Raw genomic sequence first — 12,156 nt, 5'->3', positions numbered from 1 at the left:
AAAGATGGAATGTTTAAGTTAAGATGGTCATTAGAACTCTGAATAATTTTCCAGGTTTTTAACAAATAATCTTGATAGCTTTTAATCAGAAATGTAAATTTTATTATAATAACATCAAAGGATAAAAAAGAGGATTTAACAATAAATTACTGATTATATGAAAAATTAAAAAAAGTGAATTATTATTCGAAGATATGTTTTCTTTCTTTTCTTAATAAAAAGTAGAATTGAAAAATAAAATAAAAATTTGTAGAAGATTTAGGGAAACGTTTTCGCACTTAAATTTAAATAATCCATCCATTATATATGTATTTTCCTAAACAGATTTGAACGTAATGCCGTGTGTCGCTCGCACTTTTGTTCGCATTTCGCATTCTATATTTTCTATCCGGAAAATTGACCTCGTTTTTAATGGGCGCACTCAACCGCCCTACCTATTTTCTCGCGAGCGAGACTGCACCGAGTGAAATTATACCGTAATTTGGAAAAGAGTTCTTATAAGCAGTACCTCTATTTCCGCGCCCAAGAAGTCTTTGTAGGATGGATAACTCACTATTTTCCCGTCATTGAACTTCGAATTTAAAATAGTAAGGATCTTTTATAGATTGGAAAAATGTAAGATATTGAATGTGGACATGTGTGTGATGTGTATACGTGTGCATCTGTCCATATATTGGGTATGAGAAAATGTTTAGAAAGTCTTTTGTACTTTTGTCACATAAAGAGATAATCTTTTTTATTGATAAGCGAAACGTTAAATTGTTAATAGAAAATAAAAGAGAAGGATTTTGCGCGTTCGACATTTTCGATAAATTCAAAGGATTTAGGAATCCATCAAATCGTTGTATCCGTTACAAAGGATACAAAGGCAAAAACTATTTGAAGTATCGAGTATCCCTTTCTCGCAAACGTAATTACCACGTCATAAAGAATACCTTTGAAATTACATCGAGATCTAATCATGAATTTCTCCTTCGGAAATTCCTTCTCGCATCGAACCACCTGCTAACCATGGGTATAGTCGATAATTGCGTAGATCGTAGATAAAAGGATCAAAGATGAAGATCGTAGGTGGATAGGGGACCTTACTATAATTGATCTCAAAGTACCGCTCAGATTATTATTAGATGGACGTATACATTTGAGTACGTATAGTTGTAATAATACTATGTAACATAAGAAAAATATTTTATTGAAAAATTGTCGATCAAATTGTGAAATATAAAATCACAAGATTTTGTTTGGAAATTGTCAGGTATATAAAATATGTATAAAAGAAACCTCCAAAAAATAAAGAAGAAAAATGAAAGGAGTAGTCATAGCAGACACTACCAGCACTGTTCATTGTACAAGCAATCTGACGAACGGACAGTACATAGTGGTATACCGCCTTAATGCTGTTTCAAATATCAATTCCATCTGGTTTCTTTTGACGGCTTGACAGACTGTCTAACAAATCACTCCTCGCGATACGTTCGATCATTTGTCACTATGTCTGTCAGAGCTCTTGAAGCTTCATTTACATCGTGAAGATTACGGAACTTGAATATGATTTGTTCGAGCACACTTCGAGATTCTCTTATTCTTTTTGTTCGATCATTTCACTGGTTTTAACGATAGAGTAGTAACTGGAATATTATTTAAAAATCGATCGATCGAGATTAAGTAATCTTTCAAAATGTCGTGCTACTGTGAAAGTAATTTTATCATTTCGATCTCGAACTATATCATGATATTTCAATTGGATAAATTATAAGCTTGTCTGATATACATATTTGTTCTCCGTAATATATAGATACTGCTCATCATACATATATGTATATGAATATTATTCTAGGATTTCTATTTCTAAAAGATTTTGAAAAGCAGTATTGTATACGATAAATAAAGAGCGTCTCGCGATGATATAAAGGAACCAGTCGGCTTTGCGAAACTCACCACGGGTGGTCCGAGCTCGAAAAAGGGGACCTTTTAAAGATCCTCCGTACAGATAGCGTATCCCTTCTTTTCCGAGTCTCTCTATGGTTTCTTTCTCTTTCTCTCTCTCTTTCCTAGATCCTATGTGTCCTTTCAGAAAGAGTAAATAAGTAACCGGATACGGAAGTGCTAGGGAGTTTTATCTATGCACCATAGAGATCCGTTTCCACCACGGTGATATTTTACCATCGACGTATCGCGTAAGGAGAAGTAAAGTAACGCTCTAGATTCGCGTTCTCCTACGAAATACGAGTATTTTCAGCTACCTGCAAAATATTTTACTCCGTCTAGTAAGCATCGACGTTCGATTCGTTCGCCACAATCGATAATTTAAATTCACCGATAAACGAACGAGATCTATCTCAAATCGCATCTATGTGTGTGTGTATATACATATATATACATAGATATCTATGTATATACATATATAGATACGTTTTCACCGTCGATAACATTAAATTTTATATCAAAGAATCGTACTGCCTCGCTTGCGAAGGGATTTCCTTTCGAATCGTTTCGGCGGAATCCTATTGTCAAGAAAGGAAAATATTTTTCTTACGAAATTCTCTCTCAGATAAAAATAAATACGAAAAGCAATTTTCAAAGAGATCGAAACAATATGACCTTTATATCATGTAATTGTTATTAGTTCTTTTTCGAGATTTTCGCTTACACATTTTATTGTGTAACTTTTAATCCGTCGACAAAATCAAAAGGAAATAAAGGAATAATGAGATCGAAGAAATCCAGAATTATCCGCTTTGTATTTGCGCGATTCTAATACTCTTGTCCACTAATCGAAATGATGAGAGCATGTTACATTGATCGATGACAATTGCCCGACCGACAAGACCCCTTCGGTAATCGTGCGAATGACGAGAAATAGAACAGATGTGTCTAGTGCCATTTATAACCATTCTTTTTATTTTATTTAATTATACATACATATTTCATTTTATGTGTTATAAAAAATTGTTCATGCGTATATGAGTACGCATGTTGCAAATCTTTACGATTTTTTAATAAAACGATTTTATTCCACGCAATATATTCTTAGCAATCAATCGTATTTCTTATAAATTCAATGCAAATACAATGTGCATAGGTAGTAATATTTATTTCATAGATATTTATATAGGATTACAGGGAGGAGTAATAAATGATAACTAAATGTATTATATGGAAAAAAATATATTATATAGAAAGATGACATAAAAACAAATTACAAGTTTCGTCGAACGCTCATTCAGTCTCACGTTATAAAAAATACGAGAACTATGGATATTCAGTTCTTCACGACGCTAAACAGTTCTTCTCTTCATACAGTTCTTTTTTCTTTTATTTTTAAAGAAGTTTTTTTCTTTAAAACGCGTGTTGACGATAGTTAAAGTAATTCTACGAACTTCCATTGACGGGTGACAAAGGTAGTTGCCCCGTAAAAACAACCTGATAAAATAGACTGCTAATCGCATAGACGACCAATCGCATTTCTCGAAGTTCATTGTTATCTTAAAGATAAAAAATTGTTATGGACGTGTTTGCTTTAGGAACGACGATTCTTCGAATTGGAAGTCTTAGATTTATTATTGTAGTATCTAACAATGACTGTATACAACGGCTTGTCATTGAAACATATTTGCGTCATTGGTAATTCCAAGTACTGCTTATTTCTTTGTTGCGTCTGTATGTGTGTGTATATGTGTTTGAATTCGTCATCCGAGAGACAAGAACAAGGATAACAAAGGTAAAGACAACAAAGGACAAGGTTAACAACAAGATCCAAGGAGACAATTAACGAGAGGCAGTTGGAAGGCATCCGTCGAAGAGTAGAAGTCGCAGGACGATAGACGAAATTATTAGGCGAAATATTCATAGGTAAATTATAAATTATGTATTATAATAATATTCCTTTTAATCGTAAGCATATTCTAATATTCTTTCTTATAATTTTAATCTTAAGTTCAATATCATATATATCGTATAAGTTACATTGCGATTGTTGTTTAACGTAAAGCAGATCAATGATTTATGAATCGTTATTTATGAAATGCTATCCGATTATAAGTCATCTACGACGCATTGTACTTTAGTTAGAGTGAATTTATAGCGGTAAGCTAGACGATCATGAAAAATATAGCAGCGTACCGTCTCGTAATAGTGCAGCCATCATCGTTTTCGTAGCTAGTCTATAAGAGTAGTAGTGTAAGTACATCATCGGCATCGAGTAAGAAGGCACCATCGAAATAATGTTAAAGTGCTGTTGTGTGATGACAGTCATTTATCTTGTACGTCACTTATATACAAAGGCAAGCCTAAATGATGACTATCGTCTGTAGAGTACTTTGGTGGCTCTAACATGATCTATCTATATGCTTAATGGTAAACGAATTTCTTCCATAATTTTTTTCGATTTTCACGCAAATACCAAAAGATAAAGTTTTCTTCGAATTGATCTTTTTATTTGATTGTTACTATCTTTTAAATAGATATTTGTAATAAAATTATACATAGAAAAACTTTAGAAGATTCATGATAAACTGAAGGTAAGAACAATGTCATGAAAGTATTACTTGTTCGTTCGAAGTAAACAAGAAAAAAATCAAGCACTTGAGCGAGCGGATAAGATCCATTCCTTGTCGCTAAAGAAGATCGATCGAAAGTCATTCAAGTTTCGGTCAACACGTTTCTCAAGGAGATACGAAAAGTTCGAGAAGAAGCGTTCGATTTCTTGGTTTGACGACGACGAGGACGACGACAAGGACGACGACGACGACAAGGACGATGACGAGGACGACGAGGATGAGACAATATCGAGAAAGAAGGGTTCTCTATGGAAGCCGAGAAAAAAGAAAGAAGAAAAAGAATGAAGAAGGAGAGAAAGAAAAAAATGGACGGGAATGTGTCGTGGAGGGTTGAAGAGATAAAAAGAGACGGATGGACGCACATGGCGCGCAGTTTGAAAGTGGTCGAAACCACGGGTGGTGCAGGATAAGCGAGATATCTTCTACGTTCAAGAAGAAGAAGAAGAAGGATAAGGTGGTGCTAGCAAGAAAGACGAAGGAAGGGGCTGAGAGCGAGTTTGCTATCGCTGGGTAACGAGCCGCTAGATGTTAGATGTAGAACATGCTTGCACAAACTTCCTTCATTCAACCTTAACCTTTTTAAAACTATACACTTTTATTTAAACATTATCTCTTATTCTCTTTAGAAGTATTTAAAAATCGATACACATGTTCTTTTGCTTCAAACACATTTACATAATTAAATTAACTAATAAGTAGGATATTTACTTTTTAATATTAAACGATAAATTAATCGTATTAATCATCGTGATTGGAAAATTACATTTTCTATTATAGATGTATATATATATTTTTAATGATGAAATTTTTGTTATAATTGGAAAATTGGCTATTAAATGGGTTGTTCTTTTTTTACGTATAACCAGGAAATTAATCGTTTAAGCGTTGAAAATCGAATTTTCTAAGTTGAACGAGACGAAGTTTAGCTCGTAGGCAAGTTAAATTTTCGTCGAAGTTTTGTGCGCCTTTGGGAATGAAAAAAAGATAGGACGAAAAATCGAAAGAGCTTTTTCTCGCTTTCGTAAGTTTCTTTTTTCGAGGGATCAGAGAAGCGCTTACGACGGACAGACGGACAGACGACAAGCCAAAAGGTCGTGCGAAGAGACTGAGACGAGTGGAATTTGGCACGCGTATGGCATACGAGAATGCACGTTAACAGCGAGAAAGGTAGAGACAAGAAACGCTATTCTATACACGATTTTCACACTCTCTAGCGCATTCCAAGTGTCTACGAAAAATTTAAGCGAAATAGACTTGGGAAAGGATGCGCTTCGGAATAGTACGGATGAAAAATATAGGCAGAAAGAGGTAGAAAATTGAGAAACCCTTTTTCTCAAAGTGGACACGAATTTGTGCAATTTATATAGTATTACAAAGGAGAGACTATTGCTCATAGTCTCTCGTTACCTTTAAAAGGGTCTCTTGTCTTGAATTACAGTCACTTTAGAAGGACGAAAGCCAAAAGGGTATCATTCGATGACTAGTGGTTTCGATGTGCAACGAACAATAAATGAAATCGTATATTTCACTGTCAATGGAATTCAATACTTAATAATTATTGAATAGTTTTGTTAATCGACATTTTTCAAAGCAGTTAACGTAATTATAAATTATTGCAATCAATATATATTCGGTAACTTAAAGCAAATGTTAATCTTGAAATATCCTTGATTTCTTTTTGTTCTCTGAAGTAAACGACAAGTAATCACATGTGTTTGAGTTTATTCGTCGAGGGACTCGGAGGGAGAGTACGGTAAACCGATAAATCTTAAGGGCCGAAAGGACTGAGAGCACGTATTACCAGGCCGACAAATTATTCGTTGCGTCGCAGGAGAATTCGCCGTACGTCGTGATAATAATTGAGCGAGAGGAATTCCCGGACCTTTTTTTTCCCTCGGTTCTCTTTTATTCTTTTTTTTTTTATATCCAGCCAACAGGAATATTATTCACGGTGCGTCGGGAGGCTCGTAAAAGCAGGATCCACATAATTGCTTGGTTTACACCGTCGAGTACATTCTTTTTTTTATTCATCTCGTCGCGCAAAACACGTTGATCGACTTTTTAACGGTAAACATCATTGATTATGCTTTTGGTGGTCGCATATTTAACATTCTATCCTTCGAGTGTGTAATTGCCAGTGAAACGACAAATATGACCGAAATACACGTTCCACGATTTCCCACCTCCGTAACGAGAAAATAGCGATATTTTTGTTCGATATTACGCGAAATTATTAATTTTCATTTAACTTCCAATTGTTCAACGTGTGTATTCCACGGAGAAATATATTGTATTTCCAATCGCACGTCGATAAAATTCGTAGATATCTACTTCGTACGATTCGTTATATCCAACATTCCGAATCCAATATAATTTCTCTATTTGATTTGATAATTCAGGTTGACGGAAAAATATTTTCAAATGTGTTCGAACGTTTGCGTGACGAAAGAAATAACATTTTTTATTTTTCTTTTTTCTTTCTTTTTTTTCAATAGAAATCTTTTTTCAATATACCATATCAATTTGGTACTCGAGTTGTAATGTACTGATACCGTGAAGCATCAAGAAGAGCCACGTGAAACTTGCTCGGCTCGTAACTCATACATCCTCATAGCCGAGATTAGTTTTTCTCTTTAGCGCCTCTTGAAAACCATGAAGATCTCGTATCGTGGCGGCTGCATCGTGTAAAAGCTGTCGCTCGTAAAAACTGAGAATAACGGAGAAAGAAGGAGGAGAAGTTCGTTGAGAGAAAAGGATAGAAAAACAAGGATAGAAGAAAAACGCAGTTCAATGCTCTTTGTTTTTATCGAAATCTTTTTTCTTCTTTCTCGTAAAGAAAAATTCCAATGAGTTTATAATCACGTTTTCTTTTCTGTGCATTGAATTTTCCTCTTAGTTGTTCGTCCACGATCATTACTTTTTATCCTTATTTTTATCGTATAATCTACTGTGGATGATCACGCGATTAAATCATATTGTACATACGATCATTGAAATATTTCGCTATAAATTTTATTATATTTCTTAATGCCGCATAAACACATCCATAAAAATTGATCGAACATTGATCAATTTATGATGGTAATTTTTCGATCATTCAAAATTTCTTAATCTTCGAGACATTATTAATTTTTCATGTGCGATAAGAACGGTGACGTAAGATTTAAAGATAATACCGATCGTAGGCTCTTCTTTTCGCGTATTCACGAATGCGTATCTTTGCATATTTTATACGTATACATATGTATAAATATACGGCCCGTAACTCATATAAGAGAGATTAATGTCTGCGAGCGTGGCTCGGTAACTGTAAAGCTCCTCCGTTACAGAGAACTGCTCAGTTCCATGCGAAAGCTGTTACTCGCAGCGTTGGGAAACAGACGTTGGGATCGTGATGCGACTATAGAACGTCGTAAAGAGGAGTTTAAAACGTAGTGCCTTCTTAGGAAGTACAAAAGGAAAAGAGGACCTGGAAACTAAAGAGATCGAAGATTCCGCGTGCCAAATACGAATCGTGCGAAAAACTGCAGCTAGCAATGACTTTAAAAATAGCCCATGCATAAATAACTAAACGATTCTCGCGCTTCTCTTTCCATTTCTTTTTTTCCTCCCCGAGGAAAATTTTTACGTAGAAAGCCCTTCTTCCATTTCTTTTTTTTACGCATTGAATTCAAGCCGGCAGTACCCTCGTATATACGTTTATATATATATATATATATATATATATATATATATATATATAAACGTATATATATTCCCCAACGCTAATATATATCCTTAAGTGCCAGGCACGGCATGCTGTTGGTGCACTTACCACTACCGATAGCCCAACCCTCTTGGTTTCCTCTTTACCCCTTCCTATCAAGTATACCCCTTTTTATATCTCCCTTCGCGCTCTTTCTTGGCTTCTCTTCGGTTCACGCCTTTTATTTTTCTCTACTTCGAGCTCTCCACTCCTTCTCTTCTCATCCCTTCAGACTTCATGTTTTTCTCTTTCTTTCTTTATGTTTCTTCTTCTCTCTCTCTCTCTCTCTCTCTCTCTCTTTATCTTTCTCTCTCTTGTCGCGAATCTTTGCCAAATCAGAGCACGTGCCTGTTCGACCGTCCGGAATCTTCTACCAGTAATTTTATTTTTAAATAAAATCCCCACGGTGGTGGAAAGTCCAAAATTTGCCGATGGATGGACTAATTGAAATATACGAGCAATGGAAATACGTGAGATCGATACGAAAGAAGAGAGTAACGGGAAACATCATTGTACTCGTATATTTTTCGGGAAACATTTTTATACTTAAAGTGTGGGTTATATGCAGATATTCATGACTTTGAACATCCTAGTTGAATAATTTGTTTTAAATGTTTAAATGAAATTTATATCTAAATGTAGAACGCGCGATTTTATTTGTAGCTTTTCGTTTGATGTTTGTAAGTTAGCGACTTTAAGAAGAGTGGAAGTGGAAAAACGTCTTCGTAGGACTGTGCCAGATGTAAGATACTGGGAATGAAAAGAGATGAGAAGTGGATGACGAGAAGGAGGGAAAAATGAGCGCAAACGTGACCGTCCACGATATAACGACCAAGCTAAGCACTAATGAGTTAAAGAAGAAGCGATAATCTTAGAAAAAAATGTGAGATTTCTCAAATGACAATACAGAACATACATAGTTTTTTACGGTCGCTGCTTTTCACGAATCGCCAATACCATCGAGAATAAATCGGTGATGTACATAATCTCATTTCAGACTAAGGGATCGTCAAAGAGAATCCGTAAAAGCGTAACCAGTCGTGCATATACTGTAACTTTGAGTTCTCTAACATCCTCTTATTCGTTATAAGCATGCAACGTACAAACGCATCATGCCACGATTCCTCGAAACTAACGGCTTTGAATTCGATTTACAGAACTTTTCAGAACAAAGTCAAGTATATTTGATTAGAAACATTTTATCGATCGGTTCTTCTATTTTACTGTTCTTTTTTTTCTTGAGGAAATATTTTTCTATCTACATTAAATCACAGTCTTATTCACTTATTATTACAGAATTGTGATAATGATTTGAGATAATTATAGAAATTCAATAATTACGAAAAGCTCCTGCAGATACTCGACAACTTTTATGAGTTCATAATGAATGAACCAATTTCCATTTTAGCATTGTAAACCTTTAGAAACGTTTCGAGATTCGTTCTCTCGTTTGTAATCTATCTCTTCTGAAATATTTTATACTATTAACTTTTATTTTAACGAAACCTGCGATAAGTATCCTGACATGGATACTTTATTTTGAAAATTATTTAACATGATAATCTAATTCGTTAGTTTGTTAGTAGATAAAGATCGATATTTTCAATGACGAAGAAATGATACACTTTATACATGTGTCTGTGTGTGCGTATGTATGTATGTATAGATGTGTTTAATAATCCTATTGTAATGTAATTTATAATGTGATAATATAAAATATAATAATGAATATAATATGAGATAGTATCTAATAAAGTAAGGCGAGATAATAACTAGAAATATTTATTAATACTACTAGATTGAGAAAGGGAGAAAGAAAAGGTACACGCTTGTAGTTTGGCTCAGTCGTCGCACTGTAAAAGTTGTAATTACAATAAATCGCGTTGTAATTGCCGCAGCAATTACCGGCGAACGAAGCAGCCGCCAAAGACTCGTAAATAAAGTCATGCTTGCGCGAGAGCTTCGAGAGCCAGTAGAAAGAGAAATAAAAAGAGAGAGAGAGAGAGAGAGAGAGAGAGAGAGAGAGCTTTCCTCCTAGTGAAAATTGTTCCGTTAGTCGGTCCAGCTCCTTCGTTCGCTCGTTATTTGTTCACTTTTTTTGTGCGTTTTTTGTAAACTTTTCCGTGTTTCTCTTGCACCCAATCGATATATTTTTCGCAATACGATAAACATGATGGCTCATTAATAACCTTTCTGAGCCTCGTTTCGACTCGATCAATCGAATGAATCGTTGAGATCAACAGTTAATGAACAAATCGTTAAGATCGACTATCCTTCTTTTTTTTACCTTTTCAATTCGTTCGTCTCATTCACTTTAAAGGCTCTTCGCGAACGTTCAGCTTTAATCCAACAACATTGTGTTCTTACAATTCGTTTTCTCTTCTCTACGGCGCAGACTCGACGCAACAAAAATAACGAAGATTCCTTTGCAGCAATTAGAAATATCAGAGAGAACCTTTGACGTTGTCTTCATTATGACGATGATTTCTAAATGATATTATATTTATATTATATAATATATTTCCAATAATATTTGCGTTTTAAAGAAATATTTATTGAAATCTGTTTTTATGTGATTACATATCATTTCCACTGTTGTAACTTTATGTATTATTAATTGAATTATTAACAAAAGATAACGAGTTAACTCGCCATTGGGAAACGCTCTTTCGTTGCATAAGACAGGTTAATTTGTTGCGTAGTCACAAAACATTTTTAACGACTACGAACATAAATACAATATATCATTAGTTTTTTATTGTTGTCCCACAAAAGTCAAGTCAATGTATTTCGAGATATATAGTAAATGTTATAGTATTGAAATGTAGAACGACTAGGAGATTATTTTTTTTCTTAGTACATTCCACGATGGTATGATGAGTGTAGTAAATAAGTATAGTATGATGAATATAATAAATATTATCTTTAGATATTTCAAAATTAATACTAGAAACATTAAATTATTGATCGTAACAAGAATACAAGCAACGTCTTAACTGCAGCTTATAAGGCATCAAGAAACAAATTGAAAAAAATATTATATTATAATAAAATATTTTTACATAATTTAGGTATTATCTGTTTGAATTTGTATTACCAACAAGGCAATGAAAAGTTAAGAAAAATATGCTTTTACACTTTCCAATAGAATGTATCGAGAAAACTTTATCTGAATGTTAATCAATTATCTGAAAGCAACACATTTTATTGAATTGCATTTCTGAGATTATATACCCAACTCAGCATTTAAAATCAATGAAACTCGCAAGTATAAACTATGCTGCGTGAAAACAATTTTATAAAGAATCACGATATAGGTTCTACTTACGAAATTATATCATATTGTTAAAGGAAATCAATTTTCATTTAAATTATTTTCGTATTTATGGAAGAATATAAACTTTTCATTATTATTTATTAATCATAGTTATTAATTAAGTCATTATTATTCAATAATCATATAAGTTATACGTACACGAATTATGATATTTTACATTTACTGCACATATAACTTGTATTTTGCCGTAATACGTATAAAGTGTTTTTTTGATAAACGAATTCCTTGATCAAAAACGTAAATATCTTCTTTTATTATTGTCTTTTTAATTTGTTTGAGATCTAATGTAAAATATGTAGATGAAGACTTGTAAGTTAACGTTGTCCTTTATAAAAAGAAAGAAATCATGACAGAATGAAATAATTTTCACTTTTCGCAGAGAGCTGCATCGAATACAAGATTTTTTTTTAATGATTGATAGGATTTTCATAAATCTCGAGGATTTTCTTTGATCGATAAAAATATGTGTGACAAAACTAAAAAACATTTCGTTTTTATTTCTTTTTCATTCGTAG

General features: G+C 33.7%; 1 protein-coding gene across 4 annotated transcripts in view; it reads left to right on the top strand.

Moving 5' to 3' along the window:
* LOC122629833 (nephrin-like) overlaps positions 1-12,156 on the top strand; it is a 95,598-nt gene that overhangs the window by 41,446 nt on the left and 41,996 nt on the right. Inside the window, exon 1 of one of the 4 annotated variants that reach the window (XM_043813664.1) lies at positions 3,604-3,852. The exons of 2 other annotated variants lie outside the window; for them this stretch is intronic. Coding sequence is in view for 1 of the 2 variants with exons in the window: in XM_043813663.1 (XP_043669598.1) it covers positions 5,705-5,726 (22 nt within the window). In the remaining variant the exon portion in view is untranslated. Of the gene's footprint in view, positions 1-3,603; positions 3,853-5,494; positions 5,727-12,156 lie in introns of those variants that run through there. One more of the 4 variants, XM_043813663.1, reaches the window with a different exon arrangement.

This window comes from Vespula pensylvanica, chromosome 6 (genome assembly GCF_014466175.1).
Source record: "Vespula pensylvanica isolate Volc-1 chromosome 6, ASM1446617v1, whole genome shotgun sequence".
Classification (NCBI taxonomy): Eukaryota; Metazoa; Arthropoda; class Insecta; order Hymenoptera; family Vespidae; genus Vespula; species Vespula pensylvanica.
Note: the sequence above shows the minus strand (reverse complement) of the source record. Positions and strands in the feature narration are given on the sequence as shown.